At 45.8% G+C, this 24481-nt stretch overlaps 1 protein-coding gene across 2 annotated transcripts in view; it reads left to right on the top strand.

The window, feature by feature from the left end:
• The window catches only part of LOC117048693 (solute carrier family 45 member 3-like), a 43302-nt gene that overhangs the window by 14695 nt on the left and 4126 nt on the right, over window positions 1-24481 (top strand). Inside the window, exons 1-3 of one of the 2 annotated variants that reach the window (XM_033152844.1) lie at window positions 12577-12918; window positions 19777-20189; window positions 21507-22331. In XM_033152844.1, coding sequence (XP_033008735.1) covers window positions 19997-20189; window positions 21507-22331 — 1018 coding nt within the window. In that variant the 5' untranslated portion in view covers window positions 12577-12918; window positions 19777-19996. Of the gene's footprint in view, window positions 1-12576; window positions 12919-19776; window positions 20190-21506; window positions 22332-24481 lie in introns of those variants that run through there. The other variant, XM_033152845.1, reaches the window with a different exon arrangement.

Genomic DNA, 24481 nt, shown 5'->3' with positions numbered 1-24481 from the left:
CACATGCTGTCTTTGGTACTGAAAGAGGTTGGAACGGGGGCGAGGCAGAATGGGGTGGGCATATGCGTGCTCCACTGACATATACACACAAAGACCCGGAACGTAAGGGGGTTGCCTGTGTTTAATGCGATACATGTGCAGTCTCCCATCTGCAACCACAAATCCACAGACACGCTGTAGACACCTGAATGAAGGCTGCAGATCTCTGTTGTTCGCAGACCACAGTTTGGGAACCTCTGTACTGCACATTATTTATAATAGCTTTGCTAAAAGTAAATGTTTCCCAAAACTGCTTCTTACCCTGATACCCTGTCTGCTATTAAAAAAAAAAAAAACCATGTGCACTACTATCACAAGATTCTTGCAGGTTCCCAGTATTCTGTGAGCCTTAGAAGAGACTCTGGGGTTGTGTCAGTTCCTGTGAACTGCACCTGTCCCTCAAATATGATTGTGTATATACATATTTCTTTTCTTGCATAGCAGTAATATTCATGTAGGAATGCAACCTTGCGTGAAGTGACCGTAAGCAAACTGAACTTCCTGAATGGGTGACCTGAATATGCAAATACTGGGTTGGCATTTTATAATTCCAAGGAACATAAACTCCGTAACATGTGTGGTTTTAGATTTCTGCTTTAGATAAGTTCACATTTCAGTTCCTTTTTCTAATTGCTATTGAAACGTTTCTCCTTCCTCTTATCATTACCCTCCCCTTTTCCTTCCTTGCTTGGATAAATAATAAAACCCTGACCGGCTCAGAAGGTAACTTAGGCCAAACAAGCATTAAAATGGACTAATTTCCTGTAGTATTTTCATACTAGTAACTAGGCTCTGAACGACAATTTTCTCCCTTTCTTCACCAAGGGAGGCTCACAGGATGATCAAAGAAGTCATACAAAATGGGGGCTACAGCCAACTGTTTGGATGAGGTCTGACTCCCGGAGTTCTTATCACATCTGCTTTGTGTGCAGAAGGTTCCATGTTCAATCCCCAGCGTCTTCAGATAGGGCTGGGAGAAACCCCTGTCTGAAACAATGGAGAACCATGACCTGCCAGCATCGGCAATACTGAGGTAGAGATGGACCAGTGATCTGACTTGGTATGAGGCAACTTCCTACGTTCCTTACATATGTGGGGTTGCAGAGGTGTGGCTTGGGAAGAGAAATCCTCAGCCAGAGGAATAATTTCCTGCATTTCCTGCTTGAAACCTCTTCACAGCAAAGTGTTGCTTGAATCAATAGGCGTTCCCCACTGTACATCTGGCTCAAAGGCTTGCATGCTGCCGGCTGGCAGCAGAAGAGAAAATGTCAATAATTGCCTTTGACAGCGTGACCACGCATGGTCACAAGGGTTTGCGATGCTGCTGTCTTCAGCCTGACCTTCCTGCAGCCTATTGCATTTTTCAGATTCTTGACACCATGGAGTGATGTTAAGCTGAGAAAGTCTCTGTCTCTGTCTAGAGCTGGGGTTGGGGGCAGAGCCTGAAATTCTTCAGATCATGTGCCCTCCAATTTCTGGTTAGCCTGAGTGTGAGATCAGACACTGAAGCTGACCTCTTTTTATCTATGACCTTGGTGACTTGGAATTGTACCCTCTAACTTTCTAGCAAGTGTGCATGAAGCGAGGGGCTGAAGGGGGCGGGGAAGGGTGGATAGGGTTTTGGAAAGCTTCTTTTCAGTAAGTTAAGTATTACTAACAAGTGTGGAGGGTTATAGCATTGAGAAGACCCCCATTAAACCATTAGAAGGTCCTAGGCTGACCTTGAGCATCTCATGCTCTCCATTAAGCCTGCCTTACTGGATTGTGATGAGAATTAGGCAAGGGCTGCCCATTCATGAGTCAAGGTGACGCAACTACATCAGGTGGCAAGATCCACGGGGGCAGCAAATTCAGCCTCCAAGGAATGCATTGCCCACCACAGCGATGGATACAGTGTGCTCTTTGGAGGCCAGATCTCCCACCTCCTTGGCAACGCCCCCCCCCCATGCCACTTCTACAGTGGGCTCTCGGAGAATAGGAGGTGCTGCTGGTCTCCTCTCACCCCTAGGGAGGAAATGCCAGGGGTTGCCCTCTGGGGTCTCTTGGGGTCTGCACCCACCTGGCGTGATTCAGAGCAGGCCCCTTTCCCCTGCAATGGCCTTTGATTCCTACTTCAGCCATCTGGTAAGTAGATGTTCACTCGCCCCCTTCTTCCCTGGTGGGCTGGGAGTGGTACCATTTTGTGGTTTGCCTTAGATGCCAAAATGTCTTGGGCCAGCCCTGTAATTAGGGTGGAGCTTGTATGCAGTCTGGTGCTCCTTGGAGGAAAGGAGGAATAAAAATGTACTAAGGCCGCATTCACACTATACATTTTCCTACTATAGTCATGGCTCCCCCCCCAAGAATTCTGGGAGCTGTGGTTTGTTAAGGGTTCTGAGAGTTGTTAGGAGACCTCTATCCTCCCCCCCCCCCCACAGTGGTTTAACAGTCAGTCGTTCTTCCCAGGGAGCTCTGCAGCGTAGCTCTATGAGGGGAATAGGCACCTTCTAACAACTAAATAAAAATAACAAATAATAATGGCTGTGACAGCCCAAGGCCCAAATGGAGCCCCCAAAAATTGCCCCTGCAAATTCACCCATCTGCAGTGCAGACCACATGTATCAGTTGTCAACTGGCCATGAGTCTGATGTGTCACTGATCTGTACATTTGGTAGGAAGTTGGAGTAAAGGAAATGTCATTTTCCCTCCCCACTTTCTCAAGTAACCTCTCAGGATACAGATTTATGACAATACCTTTTGAAGTGCTTTGATCTTGCAATTGGGCCCAGATTTTTAAAGTGGGTTGAAACAATCTAGACTTGAAAGCAAACATCTTCAGAGTGGGCACGGAGCGGAACGACAGAAGGCCTCTCCTCCTCGAATTCCTCTTGCATGCACCAGCTCTGCTTCCCTGGACAACCTCTTGATCCTTATCTTGGAAACTGGAAGTATTTGGTGCAAACTTAGATGCTGCTCATTTATTGGTGTTTTAGGAAAAACAAAAACCTCTTGCACAAAACGAAACAATCTTCCAGCATCGTGTGGGGAATTTGTGGGCGAAGCTCCCCCAATGGCATTTTTGGGGGGCACGCTGAGAGTTCTCTCTTGACAAGTTTGTGTCACTTAAATACAGGTTGCAGCTAAGCAAGGGATGGATCAGGGTGTCCCAGAGGTAACTGGTCCAGGCTGGGACTTTCCAAGAAGATGCAGAGGCCCTGAACTTGGCACTGCTTAGAAGGGAGGAAAAAACGCCTTTGGGCATTGCTGCATAATACATGACCCAACTCCTTGAAATGTGGACCCTTTCCCCCTAAATGAAGAAGGGGTAGGGAGGGGGTCAAAATATATTGTCAGCTCCTTTTCAGCGCTGCTGTTTTCTGTTACTGGATACAGAAAGGGGCTGAGGGAGGGGAGCGAAGCCACCTGTTGGATTTTGACACTTGGCGGGGGGGGGGGAGGCCATTGCCCTTTTCAACAGTGTCTGCCTGTCCTCTTTTTTGCCCTCCCTGCCTGTCTCCCTCCCGTCTCTCAGGGTTCTGTTTACAACCATCCCATTGTGGTTCTTGGGCTGGAAGCAGCTGGGTGGACTGTTTCAGGCTCAAGTGTAATTTCAGCTTCTTCAAAAGCCTTTAGAGGCCACCACCCCCTCTCCCCTCCCGCAATCCTGGCCGCTCTCCCCTCTGAAGAGGACAGCCACGCCAACAAGGGGATAATTTGATGGATTACTCTGCAGGGCTGAGAGGCTCTTGGCTAATCCCTTTTGTGTGTCTGTTGGACTAGACGCTCAGCAGAAGCCCTAGCCTCAGGCGGAGAAAAGGCTGCTCAGCAGGGTGGGTTTTACACACTGACATATAAATACAAGGGCTCTGGTCATGTGGTGCAGGGCTTTAATCCCTGCCCACTACCATGGCCTAGAGGTTAAAGGGGGGGCACCTGTTTGGGGCTGCTTTATGTTTTTCCCACTTGGTTTGATTTACATTTTTATTCTTCTGTTAATAATAACTTTGGGGGGGGGAAGAGAGCAGACAAGATGTTGGAGCTATGGGCATAGGCCGAGGGTGGGGCCCACGCCTGTCTTAATGCCCAGTGTGTCTGGAAACTCTGGCTGCTCATTTGACCAAGCGTTACGGTCGCCGAGTTGTTAGGAGATCCCCGTTTCCTGCAGAGAGTTGCAGTTCCCAGAGTAGCAGAACAACCATTCCCAGGGAATGGGTCAGCACCTTTCACAAACTACAGTTCCCAGGATCCTTTACGGGGGGGGGGAGTCATGACTGTTTAATGTGGGTATGGTATTGATTTAAATGTATAGTGCCAATGGGGATTAAGACTATACAGTACAGTAAAAATGAATGGATAGCCAATGCAGACTTTATGCCTAAAGCACACACTCCTGCTCTGCTTGACATTCGCCCTGATGAAGAGTTTTGGTGGAGTTGAAAGCTTTGTGGCGTTTTGGTTGGTCATTAATTCATAGTAAAGGGACTTTGGAAGTTTTTTTAAAAAAATAAAAATAAAAAATAAAAGCAGTGGTTTAACCCTTAGCCATGCATGCTAACATAGGCCATCTCTTTCTCTGCGTAGTTTATTTGGTGGGTTTCTTTCTGAGAAAAGCTTATTTATTTGGCCTGCAGAGGAGTGACAAATATCCCCCCAGGAGATGACATCATTGTTCCCGATGTAAAATACGTGGTGGAACTGTGTCCTTCCCTGTCCCTGCTACCATTACATCACTGTTCTCATCACCCTTGCGTCCTGCACTTTCCCCCACAGAGTTCAATTTGGCATGTGTATGAGGTGATTTTATTTTATCCCCACAGGTTAGGCTGAGAAATGGAGACTGCAAGGCCACCCAGTGAGCTGTGTGGCTGTTAGGGTTCTGAATCTGTGCCATAGCTTCTAGTACCTTTTACGAAAGAAGTCTTAGTTTCAGAAAAGGTGGGCTGCCATGCAAACCCTTACTGGTACCATAATCTGTTATTTTTGCCTCTGATTTTTTGGAGGGTCTTGTTTATTCACCATCACATTAGTACCAGACCCCTGACCTGTTTTATCTCCTCCTGCTGTGGTCATCTTTAATGCTTTTGATGAGGTATGCTGTGGAAAAATGAGGCGGTAGCCAGATCTTTCTCTCTCCCCCCCTTTTTCCCTCCAGTGCCCCCACTCATAAATCCTCATTCACTCCTGTTTGGGCAGCTTCAAAATGTTCCATCCAATGCTTGCCTTGCTTTTAATTGTTCAATTTTATTTATAACTCTTGTTTTGAAACAGAAATAGTTTTTGAATGGCTGTTACTGGCACTCCCCACCTCCATTCTGGTGAAAGTAGGCTGCTGAAAATCAAAATGGAATCTCAGTGCTATAAATGGCCATTTTTTATTTTGGAAAGTCAAAACAATTGACAGGTGGGTGTTGCTGTTGGTTGTCTTTTGGCAAAGATGTTAAGATTTACTGCACAATACAGTTTATGTTTACGAAGAGGAAAGACCCACTGTGTCAAATGGCATTTGTTTCCTAGTTAAGTATGGGGAGAATCGCAGCCTTAGAGTTTGTAAGCATGGTGTGCAAATGTGTGCTCAGAGCTGGATGCAGGTGTCTTTGGGGCTGCTATACACTGGGACGCGGGTGGCGCTGTGGTCTAAACAACAGAGCCTAGGGCTTGCCGATCAGAAGGTCGGCGGTTCAAATCCCTGCGATGGGGTGAGCTCAGTCCCTGCTCCTGCCAACCTAGCAGTTTGAAAGTACATCAAAGTGCAAGTAGATAAATAGGTACCGCTCCGGCAGGAAGGTAAATGGCGTTTCCGTGTGCTGCTCTGGTTCACCAGAAGCGGCTTAGTCATGCTGGCCACATGACCCAGAAGCTGTCTGTGGACAAACGCCAGCTCCCTTGGCCAGTAAAGCAAGATGAGCACCGCAACCCCAGAGTTGTCCGCGACTGGACTTAACAGTCAGGGGTCCCTTTACCTTTACCTTTATACACATGATACCATCCCCATAGCATCCCTGTCTCACACTATTTGTCAATCTAAAATCTCAATCTAAAGCTCATTCTCCTGCAATAGTTATAATCCACTTTGTGCCAAGAATGTACTTCTCAAGTGCTTGCTGCATATATGTGTACACAGAGAGCACTTTCAGATAACCTCCTATTGGAACAGGCCATGCCAGGGGATTTCAACCTTTTTGAGTCCACAGCTCCCTTGACCAACTACATTCCTTCTGCGGCACTCCTGTGGGGCTCAGGAGCCCAGTTATGTCACCCCTTGTCTGCAGAGCTGGCAGCCTCTCACCCTTTTTCGAACACCCCCCTCTTGTGGAGTGTTCCCTCAGCTTCCTCTCCCCTGTCCTTGGGAGTCCTCTGGGCAGCCGCTGCTGTGCCCCTGCCCCAAAGAGAGGTACCTCCTCACAGTGCCCCACAAGGGCCTGAGATTTTTATGTCCATTTCCAGCAGCAAGGGCTGACAGACTGGCTGGCTGGGCTCCCTTGCCCACTTGCTTGCTGACCCCAAAGCCGCCTCAGCTTCTGGTAACCAGCACCCCCTGGCCAACCCTAGAGGCACAATTTGCCTGGGGAGCTTGTAGCCAATGTCTGCTGCAACAAACAGCTGTGCAAGCCTTGGGGAGATGTGAGAGGGCATCACAGGAAGGGAGGGAAGGAAAGAAAGAGGGACAGAGGCCAGTGTTGCCCACGGCACCCCTGACCATCCTTCAAGACAGCACACTGGTTGAAATCCACTGGGCTATGCCATTCCCCATCACCATGTTTAACTTGTCCATGAATAAAGGCAGAATATGAGGCAGCATATTAACCTGTGACTGTGTACTGTACACTGTATACATATCCCCACCTGTATACACACCTAGTAGCTGCCACCTTAGAAGACGTCGTTGCGCAAAGGTGTGTACACTTGCAAACTGCTTTGTGGAAAAGCACACTGTGAAACAATGATCCCTGTGCATTTTAAGGCCCACATGTGTACAGAACCTTAAGTTAAATTCTCACGGAAGAACAGATAAATGCTTCCATTTGGCAACTGAATGCTGATTCGTAAATCTTGGAGAGGAGACTCTACATTTCCAGATTGCGAGGTTTCTTGGTTCTTTGCATTTGTACCCAGGGAAGCTTCTATATTCAAACCTATGTCTCTGCCTTCCGCTTTGGATAATAAGGGATTTCCAGCAGCATGTCATTAGCCTTGCTCCCTGGTATAAGGCCAGTAATGTAATCGAGGCCTCAGCTCACCGGAAACCTGGAGCTAATTCAGGGAGATGAAATGAAATAAATTACAACTGTGCTTCCACCCCTTCCCTGCTACAGAATACATTTTAGGAAGTGGGGGGGGAGGGTTGAAAGGGGGGGGGGGTCAGGTGAACTTTCCATTCCAACATACAAGATAGCCAGAATTACACCATGGTGTATTTTATATTCAGCCACTTGGTTCCAGATTTTCTGGTACATTGGCCTTAAATGCAAACAAATTGCTCTGCACGCGAGCCATATTCTAGTCAAGAGCGACAGTCTGGGCTAGAGATCAGGGACAAGGCTGGGGAAAAATTGAATTCCAGGCCCACAGACTGGAAAGGAAAGGGAATGACCATATAACAACTGCCCCACTCCTCCATTCATGATTGGGATCCAGCATGTATAAGCTTATTGGACTGTTACCCAAATAAAGGAGTACTAGTCAATTAATTACATGTGTTCTAGTTGGCTTTTAAGTCTATATATAACAGTGAACTTTTGAATGGGAAAGGAGCGTGTTTTTATATGATGAATGCATGTATTGAGGCAGGCACCGTGTTATAAGAGGTGTGAATGTGTCCGTGAAGAGAGAGAGAAGATTGTACTGAACCACCCTTCTCTCTCTTTTGGGGGGGAGGGGTGTAAATTATTCCATTAACTATAATTAACTATTTTTAAAAGAAACCAGTCACAGTATAATGCCCCTAGTTCAGCCTTTGCCAACCTGGTACCCTCCAGATGTTGTTTTGGGCTACAACTCCCATCAGCCCCGAGCCGGGTGGTTGAGGCTGATGGGAGTTGCAGTGCAAAACATTTGGAAGGTTGGCAAATGCTGCACTAGTAGTAGATCAGTAGCTGAGGGAACCTGTGAGCATTGGAGAGTATGAGCAGAACAGAGGTGGGGAGGAGGAGAGGATTTGCTGCAGTGAGAGGCCTTTGCCTTTTGGCCCATCACCTGCCACCCCATTGGCTCCAGTTTTCTGTCCTTCACAGTTAGGGGCTTTGTGCCCTCATGCTTTCCATGTGGGGAGGGCAGATTTGGATCATGGCTCGCATTTTTTAAATCTATCTTTTTTAAAAAAGAAAACAATGCATAGTTGCCAAGTCACACAATTTCACACGTTTATGTCCCACAATGTTTTATTTTAATTTTAAAAACCAAATTTGGTCCAATTTCGTACTCATAAAAATACCCGAAAGAGATGCCAGAATTTAATTTAACACAGCTGCCCTGAGGGAATTGCTGTACTTTGCGCTGGGATATATGTTTCAAAATTTGCACTGATGCCCTGCCTTTACTCCATTAATATTGGTTCAGATATTGCCCAGTTGTGGAGTACAGTCTTCATAAATGTATTGCTAACAGGCACCTTGTTTGGACTAATGATAAAACCACGGTTTATCATGACCGGAAACAAACCACAGTGAGCTGCGCTCCTTAAATGTAGGTAAACATTATGTCTGAATTATGACTGTGGTTAGTCATAATTATGGTAGTTGAAAGAAGACAACTTTGGGGAAGGGGTTGTACCTCAATGGTAGAGTGTCTGCTTTTCATGCAAAGGCCCCAGGTTCAACCTTTAGCATCTCCAGGTAAGCATAGTTAAGATTCATTGCTTTAGAGCTTAGGCACTTAGGCCTGGTTAGCACACAATGCTAAGCCAAACTATGGCTTAGCATGAATGAGCAAATGTGCTGGTGCACAATAAAAAATAAATGCCGCTGCTTTGCCCCTCTTCTGCTGTTTCCCTGTTACTGAGAGAACTTGAGCTCGTAGATTGTTTCACTCCAAACAAACCATGAACTGTAGCCAAAGCTTGTTCTTAGTTTACAATTCATGATTTATTTGGGGGGAGACAAACCATGAGCCTGCCTGGGTTCATGCACATTACTATGCCGAACCATGGCTTAGCTCCCAGTAGCATGGCAGCAGCAGGAGGCAGGGAGCTTCATGGCTGAGTGGGGATTCGAACCCTGCTCTTCCAGGTGCTAGTCCAACACTCCAATCATTACGCCACCCAGCAGTCACCTTGATCACTGAGCATGCTTTGTATACATTGGACTGTGTTAGGTGTGTCATTCCTCCCCCCCGCCAATATATTTTTCTGAAGACTTTCCTTGTGTGTAGATGTAACCATTTGGGGTACATGATGATCCACACTTGCCTCTGAACTTCAGATATAGAGTGAAGGTTCATGAATCCTATTATTGTGAGCCACCTTGAATAGACTGCAAAGTGAAAAAGCAGCATACAAATACTGTACTTTAAAAAGTTCCAGTTCTCAACAGATGCTGTTACAAGTAGGTAGCCGTGTTGGTCTGCCATAGTCAAAACAAAATAAAAAATAAAAAAATTCCTTCCAGCAGCACCATAGAGACCAACTAAGTTTGTTCCTGGAAGGAATTTTTTTTATTAAAAAAATTATTTTGTTTCAACAGATGCTGTATATGATAAAGGAATTAAGTGCATATTTGATGGTACAATACAGTTGGATACTAGCACAGTGTTAAATCCTATTCTTTTTCGGTGAAAGTAATTCCTATTGGAAGGATTTTCTTAATTTTGAATGATTTTGTCCCTGCCCAAGAACATTTTCTAAAAAATCCACTTGTGACTGGAAGCTGGAAAGTGTGTGTGTGTGTCTAAATGGGGAAGTGTTTTATCTGGACTTGGCAGCTGCTGTAGAATCCTCACTATCTTTTTTGCTCTGTCACTGTTGTCCAGTTTGCACATCCATGAGGAAAAAGAGCTGTTTTCCAGGACTTTGCCGAGTGAAATAGGAGGAGAGTTGTCCTGAAACTGCAGGAATGCTAAACATCCAGGCTTGTTTGATTGCCTGGCCATTATCAGAGCTGTGCTGTCCTCCCAGGCTGTGCTTTTAAACCTTCCCTTTGTCTAGCTTTCCCCCTTTAAATCAAGTTGAGGCCCAGCCCACTTACCTGGTTTCCAGGTGAGGAAGTTCTGATGAGTTTTTCTGTTGTTTCTTGGGGGGAAATGCAGTTCATTTTTCATCAGGTAGGGCTTGTGTATACTGTACTATGTATACTCTGTTCTCTCATGGGCGGGAGAAAGCAGACCGATCTCAGCTCTCTGCCTGATCTGTTTAGACACCAGTGACTATACTGCATTCATGGAAGGCAGTTGCTTATTTTTTATTAATAAAAGTGCATGTTGCATAAGAAAAATGCAAAGAGCAGATGGTTTACGGATGTATTCATAATTCACAGCTTAACAGAATATGCATTTAACGTAGCAAGATAACATCTGACCGTGGTTGTTTTTTTAATGGAATTCTTGGAGGGGATTTTAAACACTGGGAAAAATTGCATCTATTTACTTAGAGACAGTTTGAGTGGTGTGGAGGTTAGTTTCCATTGTACCATTAAATTTAGCATCTGTTTAGTAAGCTGGGCTAGTTAGTATACAGAATTTCACGATACACTCTTTGCCAGGAATGCTTACAGTCTGTGGGTGAATACAAGTCATTTACTGAGTGGCAGCTTGCCACAAGAGCCCCTTTCCAGTTGGGTTGGGATTCAGCTACAGGTCTTCCTGGTTGTCGTCCAACACACTAACCACTACACCACACTGCCTCTCCAAATAGGAACATATACCAAGCCAGACTAGTGGTCCATTTAGCTCAGCATTGTCAATTGTGCATTGATGGGCAGTGGCTTTTCAAGGCTTCAGATAAGGAGATGCAGCAGATTGAATTTGGGAACTTTTGCATGTCCTCTGCTTACGGGCTACAGTCCTTCCCGGTTATTTAGGGATATCTGTTTCTGTGCCTTACATGCAGACCTTTTTGCCCTTCATGACTTCCAATCCCTTTGCAGTCTCCACCCATCCACCCCAGTTTTCCACACTGCCAAAATACCCAAATCCGTCAACCAATTGTCTTTAAAAATAAGCAGGTGTGCACATGCTGGACTGAACTTTGGTGCGGAATTTGGCAGAATGTCTTTGACGCAGGGTTTCTGGAGATGGGTAGGTGGGCATGTGGCCAGCAAAGGTGTGAACAGGACAGCTTCATTACAGTGATGGGACCACGGCTTTATTTTCAGCATGGTGGGCTCCAAATGTATCTCTGCGGCTGGGACTCTTCCCCTATGCAGCATCTCATTTGACTGTGTGCCTACAGATCCGGTCTGCCGGCAAACCTGTTGTGGTGGAGATCAGTGGTTTATAATATATGCTTGTTCTCCGCAGGGACTATTATTTGTAGCCAAACTGGCACCTGCCAAATGCAGAGTATCAAATTATCATAACAGTTTCCTTCCTTCCGCCACAGTTTTTCCATACAACTGAGAAATAACCCGGGACAGCTCCACCCCATTCATTTAATGATTGGGGGCAATGCCCAAGTCATGCTGCTTGTTCTCCCTGCTAAGTTTGCACCTGAAACTGCAGTAAAAAGGAGCTTTTAGAAAATAAGCCACAGTTGTATTAGGAGCAGCACAACATTGGTTCTCCCTTGGATAGTTCTTCCTTTCTAGTTCTGTCCTAATTCAAACGGTCCCAGACCATAGCCTTAACTTGGCGTAGCAGCCAGATCTCTTGGCATCTATGAAACTTGGATGAAAACAGGGATAAACAGACCAGTTCCTATATTGGGGCTTGGAGTCAGTGAGTGCTGTACAGTGACATCGTACTGGGTGAGCTGCTCATGGAGTGCATAAGTGGGGCATAGTTTTTATTCCATGCCGGTTCTCTGCGGATGATATTGCATCACACTTCAGTACCAACTCTTCTGTTCTGAAGACAGCGCTCACAGTAACCTGTGCTGTCAAGGTGGGCTTTCCATTTCTGGGGCCCCCACAGTCCCATCCCGGGTAGGGAGGGCTCTTGTGCCTTTTTAACATCTGCGTGAGAAATTCAGCAGAATGAAGCATTGCTTTCCATGAAATGCAGGGATGGGGGCTTCACCTGTTGGATTACTGTCTGTAATGCTAGTGCGAAAGACTGAGGAGCCCTCCTGACAGGGAAAGCGGCAAAGTTGTCATTAGCACTGGGAGGCTTTTAAAGAAAGTCCTCTACTCTGTTTCGTGGCACAGTGATATTTCTGGAAAGAGAAGCATGTGGCACATTGTAAATGGAACACCAGTGTTGCATCTTCTACTCTCTCTGTAAAACTGGGTTTGACAGACTTCAGCTTTGTTTGTTTTTTACTAGAAACTCCAAGATCTGCCTACCACAAAGGCAGGAGCAACAGACCTTTAGCTCAGGGTTTCTTGGAGAACATTCTGAGTTTAGGAATTGGTTTGCAGTACTAATTGCTAATTTAAAAAAGCCATTTTGTTGGTGCTATTGTCAAACCATTGCTGATCCAGAAACCCTTGCTGATCTACTGCAAATCTACCAGTAGATCCTGATCTATCACCTTTTTATGCCTGCAATATACAGTAGTTTGCAATGTGGATTCTTTCGTGATGGCAACAGGAGGGGAAAAAAAGGCAGGGAGGGCTCCCAAACCAAATAGGATAGGTGTGCTGAGTATAGGTTAACTCCTCCTCCTTTCTGCAAACTAATGCACTACCTCTTAGAGTGGTGCACTCTCTGTGTCTGGGTCAGGCTCACTTTGTCGAAGAAGCTTTGTTTGAGGGGATGAAACCAATGTGCTGGGAGCTCACCTGTTGCCCTGCAGCCTCAGAAGAGAATCGGGTGAGTTTATTTTTCTGTGTTAGAGATAAGTGGTGGTTTTTCAGACGTTTTTGGAGGCTGGAATAGTATGATCCTGTTGCTTTCTTAACTGTGTGCTGTTTTCCTGTTTCATCCTGTTAATTCTTCTGATCTCCCCCCCCCCCCCCGAAGAGAGACACAAATGTTTTGAGAGAAGTCGAATTTCACATCCAAAGCTTGACGGTTGTGTGACATATAATTATTGAAATATCGCAGCAGGAAATTCTACTGGGGACACATTCCCCCCACCCCATAAACTACTATAGTAGGGGAAAGGAATTATGTGGTAGCCAGGAATTTCTCTTGGTTTCTGCCTGTTAACACATTCTTGTTTTCAATGTGTGCCAATGAATCCAGGCTAAAGGGAATGAATTTAGGCTTGCATGTGAGAGAGAACATCAGGATCCTAGATTTTGACTTGTCTGGTGTTTAGTATTGAAGCAAAGCAGAATAGTAGACATGTCATCTAGTCCAACCCTCTGCAATGCAGGAATCTTTTGCCCAATGTGGGGCTCGGACCCACGACCCTGAGATTAAGAGTCACATGCTCTACCGACTGAGCAATGCTATTGATCTTGGCGAGGGAGGTACAGAAACTGGAGAGACCTAGAAGATTGTCTAGTTCAGGCTTTACCACATTTCCCCCAATAATTACTATATGAATCAGTGTGCTACAGTATCTCAAATGTGTGTCCTCTAACCATCCCTGTCATCTGGTGAACTTGTTAAGAGAATTTAACAGGACTTAGTTAATGCGTAAGATCAAAAGTTCTCAACACATCCTTCATCACAGTCCGTGCTTTCATCTTCGGTTGAATCATATAGGACTGATGAATTAAAAGCGCTTGTGTGTGAAGTAATCTCATACCAGTGCTCCATCTAATCATTCTAATCAACAATGTAATTAGCAAAATGGTTTCATTTATATGTATGCAGGGGGGTATGTGGATGGGTGGGTTCATTTGCCGACTGAGTAAATCTTGCAGATGTGAAGAACTGACCCTTGCCAAGTGAGTTCACTACTCAGAATTATTAGAAAATAGTCAGTAGAGCATGAGACACTTAATCTCAGGGCCATGGGTTTGAGCCCCACATTAGGTGAAAGATTCCTGCAATCCAGGGGGTTGGGCTAGATGATCCCTTTGGTCTCATCCAACTCTACAAGTCTGTGATCCTGCAAGAAACACGGCTTTGGGGTGTTAATAGTTTTATCCTTTCCAGCTGGGGAAACTTCCTCTCATCTGCATGATGATATCTGCCCACATTCCAACCCTCTCCCTTCCGCAGTTAGTTAACAGTAAAGATGGGTTTCAATATTCGAGGAAGAAAAAAACACCATTGGGAGCAAGCATCTCCCTTTAGGAGACGAAGGATCTTCAGTTAGCTTCCATCCTCAAAGTGCGATGCGCTAACCATTCCCCTGTTTTGCTCTATGTAGCTTTGCATCTTCTCCCTCTACCTTGGTCATGATTTCCCCCCTAAGCATACGAAGTAAATGTGCTCTTCTGTAGTCTCATTAAAAACCATGAAGATGGGTAAGAGGTGAATGAATTGTTTGGAGAAGGGAAGGATGTCATGCATGAAAATGTCTGCACTGGTTATGTGTAGAATGAAGATGACAGCCCCATGAACTTCTCAACTCCGAGCAAAGCCTTTAAGGGCCATAATTGCTTCTCCGGGGAAAGGTTGGTGTGCCTGGGATACAGTTGTACACACAGGCTTTCTCCAAAGCCACATAAACATAGCTGTCAATCTTTCCCTTTTTGTGGGAAATTTCCTTATTATAGCATTGGGAAACAGCAGGGAGGGTTGACAGCTATGTATATAGCAGTAGGGAACAGCAGGGAGGGTTGACAGCTATGCACATAAATTTCAGGCAGTTAGCTAACTAATAGGAGTTGGCTTCTTCTGGGTTATTCCTCTGTATATACGATGACCTCAGAAGAAGTTTGAGAGGCGTGGGCCTTGTGGATTACCTGGATGCATCATGTAGCTGTTTGCCTTGGTTGGCTGTTGGAGAACGTAACTCAGTGACAGGCCTGTCATCACTTTCCCAGCTGAGGTAGGTAAGTCTTGATGTGGCAATGTCTCCAGAGAGTCTGCAGGGATAACGCCTTGCAAATGAGAGGGGCCGCCGGCTCAGTAAAGGCAGAACTCTTCATATTTTAGCACTTGAAAACTTCAGGCACCTTTTCCATGAACTGTTTCCCAAACCCCGAATGTTTGCGGTGTACAGTATCGTTGTCCCCCTTTTAAATTTTGTTTTAGAAAAGGCATAGGCAAACTCGGTCTGCCAGATGCTTTGGGACTACAACTCCCATGGTCCCTAGCTAACAGGACCAGTGGTCAGGGATGATGGGAATTGTAGTCCCAAAACATCTGGAGGGCAGAGTTTGCCTATGCCTGTTTTAGAAGTTTATCATTTGACTTTTAAGCTGAACATCACTGTGATGAGCCTGTGAGGATACTTTTCCTGAAAGGCTTTTAAAATACTTTAAATAAGTCAGTTAATAAAATTCAACATGGGCAGGTTTCATGATGATAACAAATGCTGGGGACTGGCCATTGGTTGAATTCTCCTGAACAAACCCATTGAGATGTCTGTGGTCTGCTCAAGAGAGGGATGCTTACTAAGTCACATGGGCTCTGCGTCATTGTGTGTCCCATTCTAGGAAATGGGACTACCTCAAGCTGTCTTAAAAGGGCTGTTTCCTGCCTGTTTTTAAGGGTGTTTCTCACTTGAGATTTCTATCCCTTTTATTAAACAACCCAGAGAGTCCAGAAAGGAAGAACAAACCTTAAATTTGAAAGAATACTGTATTCCTCTAAAGAAAAGGGAGTATCTGTGGGTACCAGATGCGTCTGATTCAGACGTTGTGGTTAAGTGACTTCAGAAACCACACCCCCCCCAGCTTTTTAGCATACCCTTTTAGAAGGCTGTAGAATTCTTATTTACAGTCTGCATCCCCATGACGAGGTGAGCTCCTGTTGTTTGGTCCCAGCTCCTGCCCACCTAGCAGTTCGAAGGCACGTCAAGTGCATGTAGATACATAGGTACCGCTCCAGCGGGAAGGTAAATGGCGTTTCCGTGCACTGCTTTGGTTCACCAGACTTGGAAGCTGTCTGCAGACAAACGCCGGCTCCCTCGGCCTATAGAGCGAGATGAGTGCTGCAACCCCAGAGTCGTAAAGGGTAAAGGGACCCCTGACCATTGGGTCCAGTTGCGGACAACTCTGGGGTTGTGGTGCTCATCTCGCTTTATTGGCCAAGGGAGCCGGCATACAGCTTCTGGATCATGTGGCCAGCGTGACTAAGCAGCTTCTGGCGAACCAGAGCAGCGCACGGAAACGCCGTTTACCTTCCCACCAGAGCGGTACCTATTTATCTACTTGCACTTTGACGTGCTTTGAAACTGCTAGGTTGGCAGGAGCAGGGACCGAGCAACGGGAGCTCACCCCGTTGCGGGGATTCAAACCGCCCACCTTCTGATCGGCAAGCCCTAGGCTCTGTGACCACAGTGCCACCCGCGTCCCTGTACCTATATAATAAGTCAGACTATTGGTTCATCTAGCTCTATACTGTCTACTCTGACTGGCAGCAGCTCTCCAGGATTTTGGGCAGGGATTTTTCCCAGGCCTACCTGGAGATACCAGGGATTGAACCTGAGACCTTCTGCATGCAAAGCAGATGTCCTACCCCTGAGCTGTATTCCTTCCACGTCTCCCTAACTCCAGTGGATTTTGACATAGAAGCACAAAAACTGTAAATGTCCATGATCTTTACATGCTGGTTCAGGAACTGGTACGATACGTTTGCCCCAGGTTTTTTTTTGGGGGGGGGGGGATATTTGAGTGCATGTGGTGCACACTGATTTTGGCCTGTAACAGAAGACTAAACTTGCTCATTGTGGAAAGTTTGCTTGTTCTTAGTCCCTTTATTAAGGGGAAACTGCTTTGCGGCCTACATATTATGGGTTATAGCCTCAGAGCTCCAGCAAAGACAAAGACAGTGGTTTAAGGATAAACTGCGTGTTAAAGGGATTCATTATGATGGAATATTACACTTCCAGTTTTATAGCAACAGGTAAGGCATGTCTTAGAGACAGTAGTGCCACCTACTGTTGTATTTTGGTGTTTCTCTTAACCTGTTTCTTAGCAAAGGTGGATTGTGTTTCAGGCACATGATGGTTAGGGTTAAAGTTCTCTCTCAAAAGAAGTGTGTGCTTATTTGTCTGCATGCTTCTTTGCTCTCTTATTATATACATGACTGAGCAGTAGCTTGGTAGAGAGGGAAAATGTTTGAAAGGCAAAATAAATAGCTCAGTGGCAGTAATTTGGGCATCAGATTAATCAGTATATTAACTACAATCAGTCTAGTGGGTTGGTTTTATTGGAGGATATGAAACGAAACAGTATGTTTCGTCCAGCTACGTGCCCCCATTTTGACAACCAGTACGAAGGTCTGGTGTGTTTTCTTTGCTGGGAAGGGATCAGGAAGAAGCTTTGAGTTTGAATGGGAGCAGCACTGGGAGAATGCCCTGGGAACAGTGGGTGTCACACACAGCTAGTTCCTCAAAGGACTGGGATGGGCACAGGTCTATGCAGCCAACTTTGCATAAAAGTTGTATATGCTAATTTATATATGTTTATCCGGGTTTAGGCCCAAAGCCATTCTGTAAGCAAAGCAAAGCAATGTTTTTAAAAGTGTGTGTGTGTGTGTGTGTGTGTGTGTGTGTGAAGGATCCAGGGCCCATCGCAAAAGACCTGAGGCTCAGGTTCTTGGTCAACCCCTTAAATACACTTCTGCCTTATTTTTATAAAACCTGTTTGGAAGGAGGAGGAAGCCTCAGTTCTTTCCCCCCTGGTTTTGCTAGCAGCACCTTCAGCAAAAAGCAAAAATTAAATAGAAACGCCTGCCTCCTTTGCTTCCACATAATTTACTTGTTCATGGCTCTTAATGATCATTCCCCTCCCACTCATTTCACTCAATATCCAGCATATACCACAGTATTCTATTTAGCAATTCCTAAGCAGCGCTGCTGTTCCAATAGAATACAGGTATGTAGTAATGACACTTCGCATCTTTCCTCTCCGCAACAAGTTCATTCTTCATGAATGAAAATGCAGTAGGTTGGAAACTTGCTAAGCTCAATCCTATATGTGTTTCTTCCGTATCAGACTTAAGGGTCCAGTGGCGCTTACCTGATCTCTGGGTGTTTGTATTCAGTGCTATTTTTCTAGAAATAGAGGTACCCGGTACTGGAATTCAACATGGATGCCTCCTTAGTTCTCTTATGATGGCAATAGAGCTCACCTGAGTGGTGCTAGAACTGAGTTCTGGCTGGGGTGGGGGAAAACACCTGGTTGCCAGAGGGTGGTGAATTTGGCTTGGTGCACTTTCCGCAGCTGTGTTTCTTTAAAAGTAAGTGCCTGTGAGTTCAGTGGGACTTACTCCCCAATAGGTGCAGAAAGTGTTATATACCCTTGCAGTGCCACCATGTCCATATTCACTTGGAAGCCTGTCCTACCTGAGTTTAATGTTTATGAATGTGTAAAACATAAGAATAGCTCTCTGTGATCAGCCCAAAGACCTATCATGCAACATCCTATTTCCCACGATGGCCAACTAGATGTTTCCTCTTTTAAAATCAAACTAGTGGCCATCACCACATTCCCAGGGCAGTGAATTTCGTAGATGAATCATACACTGTGTTTATACTTCCTCTTCTAAGTCCTGAATTTCCTGCCAGTTCGCTTCATTGGATGACCTCCAGGTCCAAGTATGATGAGAGATAGAGAGAGTCTTCTCTGTCCACTTTTTACACAACGTACATAATTTTATAAACCTCAGTCATGTCTGCTTTTACTCACATTTTTTTCTTTTAACTAAAAAGACTTGGATGTAAAGATGTTTTAGCTCCCACTACACTCCACACCACCTCACACCACCCCACCATTCTAGTTGTTGTTCTCTTCACTTGATTAATTTGAGATGTTATAGCTGGAACTGTACACAGTACACAGTGTGTGGCCACACCATAGAGTTGAGTTGTAAAAAGGCTTTACAATACAGTACTGGCAGTGCAGTGATCCTTTCGTAATGATTGCTAGCATGGATTTTGACTTTTCCATAGCTACTGAAAACTGAGTTCACATTTTCGCTGAGCTCTCCACCCTAACTCTGGATCTCGTTCTTGGTTTGTTGGGATTCTTTTGCCCAAATGTGCATTGTTTTCTATATTTACTCATGTTTGACTGCACTTCCCATTTTGTGGCCCATTCATCCAGTGACCTGTAGTGCTTTGAAGCATGGCAGATTGCTGATCCTTGCACTTCAAAATGCCAAGGAGGGCTCCTTGCAAGCCCCTTCAAAGATTAGCTGGCTATGGAGCTCCCCATGGGGAACTTAGTAGTGCAGCTGATTCCAGGGAGCTTGAGCTGAGCACCCATCAGCTGATAAGAGCTGACTTCAAACTCTGTTTTTCTGCTATTCCTGATGATGTCACGTATGACATCAGGTGTGGGGCAGGTGGGCATTGTGTGTGTGTTAACAGCCTTGTGGGCCAAATTGGGATCTGTGCCCAGCCTGAGAAGGCCCGTGAGCCAGAGATTCCCAACCCCTGATTTAGCCAGGTGGAGTAAGATCATTCTTTATTGGGAACAAAGAAGCTGCTGTTAAAACGTGTTTTGAAGGTGGGAAAGAGTTGCAATGAGGGTGAGCTACCCGGCGGAGGAGTTTGCTTTATGGTTTCATAGCAATCTAGCAGTATTTCTACTTCAGAAAATTTGCTACTGATGTATGTTATGCTCAGTTTCTCTCTCTCTCTCTTTCCTTCTGCAGAATGTGAAGCACTGGAAGATGTCCAGGCTATTAATCTTCTCATCCTGAGCCAAAACTCTCTTGATTTTTACCAGTGGGCAACATTTCAGAAGTTGTCCACTACTGGCTATAACATGGCTGCAGACCTTTTGCTACTGAGCTACAAAAGAAAACATAGGACTCTGAAATCCTGCTCTGGATCACCCTGAGGGGAACTGTGTTAGGTGTGCACAACTCTCTGATGCTGCGGTGCAACAGTGGCATGGCTCAGAGGGCCTGGGTCAGCATGCTCTTCCAGAACCGCAAAGCCCAGCTATTACTGGTCAACTCCCTGACTTTTGGCTTGGAAGTCTGTCTGGCTGCCGGCATCACTTACGTGCCACCTCTCTTGCTGGAAGTGGGAGTGGAGGAGAAGTTCATGACTATGGTTCTGGGTAGGTAGTATTATTGATGTTATTGTTAGATGGCCATTTTCTGTGTGAGATCTGCAGTAGTCCCTCTATGTATAACGCGTGCAACATGCCCGTTATTGTTGTATGTAGAGGGAGGGCCGCAATATGGTAATGACACCAGAGGACCTGCCAGGCAGGTTTAAGAGAGAACTAGATGGGTTTTCAGGGAATGGTGAATTCATTTTGGATACCAAACACGAGGGCTTCTAAGAATCTGAATTCCAGGAGGAAGAGAAGACAGTTTTAATTGTGTGCTGGAAACTGGGGCTTTATCTGCAGTGAAATGGAATCTCTAGGTATGGTGCACACTGTAATGCATGCCCACTTAGTGAAACTTGAGGCCTAGATTGCATGCCATGGTAAGTCACTAACTATGAGCAGTAGCCAAGGTTTATTCTGGTTTGGATAACACCCCCAGTGTGGTACAAAAGTAAAATAAATAAATAAATAAATGAATCAGGGAGCAGCAAAGTGGCTGAGAGCCTCTCCCTGGAAGCCTGCAGGTTTGTTTGTTTTTTAATTCTATGTTTTTATGTTTTAATCTGCCCTGGGGCTTTAGGATGAATTGCAGGGTGGGGGAAGTCTTCCTGGTAAGCCACAGTGTGACATGTGAACCAGGCCACTGACTGGTATGTGCAAAAAGATGAGGTCACAAGGTCAGAGGGTTCCAGGGGAGAGATTCTTGGTGTAGTCCCCCCCCCCCCTCCATGAGCCAAGCAGAATAAGGCCATGTTCACATGTCACAGTACAGTGGTACCTCAGGTTACAGAATCCGCTAACCGAGAAATAACGCTTCAGGTTAAGAACTTTGCTTCAGGATAAGAACAGAAATCGTGCCCTGGCGGCGCAGCGGGAGGCCCCATTAGCTAAAGTGGTGCTTCAGGTTAAGAACAGTTTCAGGTTAAGAACGGACCTCCAGAACGAATTAAGTTCTTAACCTGAGGTACCACTGTAAACCATAGTTATTGGTTTACCATGATGGATCCTGAGATGGTGCTCCCCTATCAAACCACCATTCCTGTAGGGCTCAGGGTGGTGTAGAGGGTTTCCCCCTCTCCATTTTATTCTCACAAAGCGCCCTGTGAGGTGGCTTAGACTGAGTAACAGTGACTGACCCAAGGTGACCCAGTGAGCCTCATGGCTGGGGGCGGGGCGGGTTGGAGCCCTGCTTTTCCAGGCCAAAGTTTGACTGAGCGTCTCCCCAGATTATGTGAGTGAACTCATGGGCCTATAGATTGACTATCTTGTCAACTTCTTCCGCCTGATGAAATGATGTTGTTTTCCTCTCCTTAATTCCAGGGATTGGGCCAGTTCTGGGCCTAGTGTTTGTGCCACTCATTGGTTCCGCCAGCGACCAGTGGCATAGCAGCTATGGCCGCCGCCGGCCCTTCATCTGGGTCCTGTGTCTGGGAGTTTTACTGAGCCTTCTGATCATCCCTCATGCACAGCGTCTGGCCAGCCTCATTGCCTTGGATACCCGCTCCCTGGAGATTGCCTTCCTTATAACGGGCATTGGCCTGCTTGACTTCTGTGGCCAAGTCTGCTTCACCCCCCTGGAGGCTCTTCTCTCCGATCTCTTCAAGGAGCCCGACAACTGCCGGCAGGCCTTCGCTATGTACTCCTTCATGGTTAGCCTGGGAGGCTGCATTGGATACCTGCTGCCGGCAATTGACTGGGACAGTAGCTTCCTGGCTCCTTACCTGGGGAGGCAGGAGGAGTGCCTCTTCAGCCTCCTCACCATCATCTTCCTCAGCTGCGTCTTGGCCACTGCCTTTGTCACGGAGGAGGTGGTAGCTCAGGTAGAAGTGCTGGCAGGCCCTGCAATGAAGGATTCCTCCAAGTCCCCGCCTCTGGCCTGCTGCTCTTGCTGGCTTCCAAAGAACTTTCTGAGGACCAGGCATCTGGTCCAGGCCTTCAGGAGCCTTTGCGCCTTAGCCCCACGCCTGCACGGAGTCTGCTGCCGCATCCCCAAGGTCATCCGGCAACTTTTCGTGGCCGAGTTCTGCAGCTGGATGGCACTCATGACCTTCATGCTGTTCTACACGGACTTTGTTGGGGAAGGACTGTATCAGGGAGTTCCCAGAGCTGAGCCAGGCACAGAAGCCAGGCGACACTATGATGAAGGTAATTTGATTTCTTCTGGGGGGGGGGAGGTGGTGGTGGGATAAATGCTTTGTGCTTATGTCCTTCCAATACAGCAAGTTTCAGACCCTTTGAATTATGCAACAGGAAAACTCTCTCTCCTACCTCTGATAACTTATGCAAGCAAAGCAGACTTTCATAAAGTTATCCTTTCTATTTAACTTCAAATTCTTGGTTCTTGCTTAACGTGGGATTCTTTGGGAAGGAGGCAGGAAGTGGAGGGAAAGAGGAATGGGTGGTGGAATGAGGCCAGCTGGTTTCAGTGTGGTCCTGTGATAGTGTTGGCTCTAGATCTGGGAAACCAAGTTCTAAAACCTTATTCAGCAGTGCAGTTCCTGAATTACCCTGGGTTAGTGATCATCCTTGTAGCCTGAATTCCCTTACTGTGTTATAAAGGAATCTTTCCCCCACCCCAAACATCTAAACTAAAGACATGTTAAAAAAAAGAAAGAACTGGGAGACGCATTGGCCTGTATAGTCATTTCTATGCGTGACAAAAGCAAAGTTGGGGGGTGGGAAATCTGTGGCCTTCTAGATGTCTTTTGTCATTGGCCATGTTAGTTGGGGCTGATGGAAGTTGGAGCCCCAACAACATATGAAGGGTTCCCTGTTCCTGGTGTATGTGATGTGAAAGAGAAGACCTCAAAAGCATACGATGTGCTAGCCACATGCAACTTAAGAATATCTTTCTGCAACCTGCCGTTTTTGGTAATCTTTTGCAATATGGTGCCCTGTGCTAGACCAAAATTTGATGCCCCCCAAATGGATCTTTTCAATTGTAGATCTTTGCAATTTTGTGTCCTCTTGGCTTGGCACATTGTGCGGTGAACCGTCCACGATGCCCTATATCTGGCACTGATCCTATGAAACACCCCCTTGGGTGGTGGTGGTGGGGAAAGACAGCTAAGGAGTGTAGCTTACCATTCTCGTTTGTACAACAGAGTTGCAGGTGTGCCTTCTACAGAGTAATACCAGACCAGAGTACTACTGAACTAGGTCCACAGTAGGACCAAGTAGAGTAGTAATGACTGAATCTTGGACGGAAGTATATTTATTATCTTGCAAACCAAGACCATTTTTGCAATGAAGGGGACAGAGCCAGGGACCTCACACTGTATGTACAAAGCTGTACAGCTTTTTAATTGCACTTAACTAAAGCATGAAATCTAGCTGCCGTCCTCCAGCACATAAAGTCACTCATACGGAGCATATTCTCTGCTTGGTAAATTTATTTGCTGACCTGGGCTCCTTTGGGAAGAAAGATGGTATATCAGATTAATAATGAATAAGCAAAATTGCCTTTCATAAGAGCAGCTTTGGACATTATTTTGCCATGAAAGCTCCCTGTGGAGGTTAATAAGGAAATCTGGAGTGTTAGCATCTCAAAAGCAATTCAGCATTTCTTCTGCAGACTTCCCCAAGCTGGTATTCTCCAGACATTTTAAACTACAACTCCCATCAGCTCCAGCTAGATTCCCTTTTATGTTGCATGGACTTTGGCTATCTCTGGCTTTGCTCCTTGCTGGTCTCTAATGTGCTGCCCTCCAGATCTTACTGGGGCACAACAGCTATCATCACTGGCTACGTTGGCTCTGGCCAAAGGGAGTTCTGAGCAAACATCACCCAGAGAACACCTGTTGGCAACCCCTGATCTATTGCCTCCTCTTCTTAGCTTAAAAAGGTACTTTGGCAATAGGCTTTCTTGAATCCTTCTGCTAAAGCTACTTGGCCCCTTGCCTACCTGTTGTTCCCATATAATAGTTCATTTCAAGGTCTGGGTGACCCAGCTTAAATGTAAGTAATATTTAACATTTATATCCTGGTGGTGCCTTTGAGGCTCTGCAGAATTGGAGGGTCAATTGTGTACACACAATGATGCTCAACAATCTCAGAGCTGTGGCCAATGTCAAGTTGTTTGATAGGAAATGCATAAAGGAAAGTCCAAGTCTTCAGAGGACATTGTCCTATAAATTAATAAACAAATCTGTGGATGTCTTGGACTATACTTACCTCCTTAAGTGAACACGTTGACAAATCCTGTAACTGAAGTCTACTTAGGCCTGATTTATTGCTTGTAGGTCATCTGTTGGTTCTGCCAAGAGGAGTGACAGATGTCTTCTGGACTCTGTGTT

Source organism: Lacerta agilis, chromosome 6, assembly GCF_009819535.1.
Source record: "Lacerta agilis isolate rLacAgi1 chromosome 6, rLacAgi1.pri, whole genome shotgun sequence".
Taxonomy (NCBI): Eukaryota; Metazoa; Chordata; class Lepidosauria; order Squamata; family Lacertidae; genus Lacerta; species Lacerta agilis.
The sequence above is the reverse complement of the archived record's forward strand: the minus strand, read 5'-3'. Positions and strand labels throughout refer to the sequence as shown.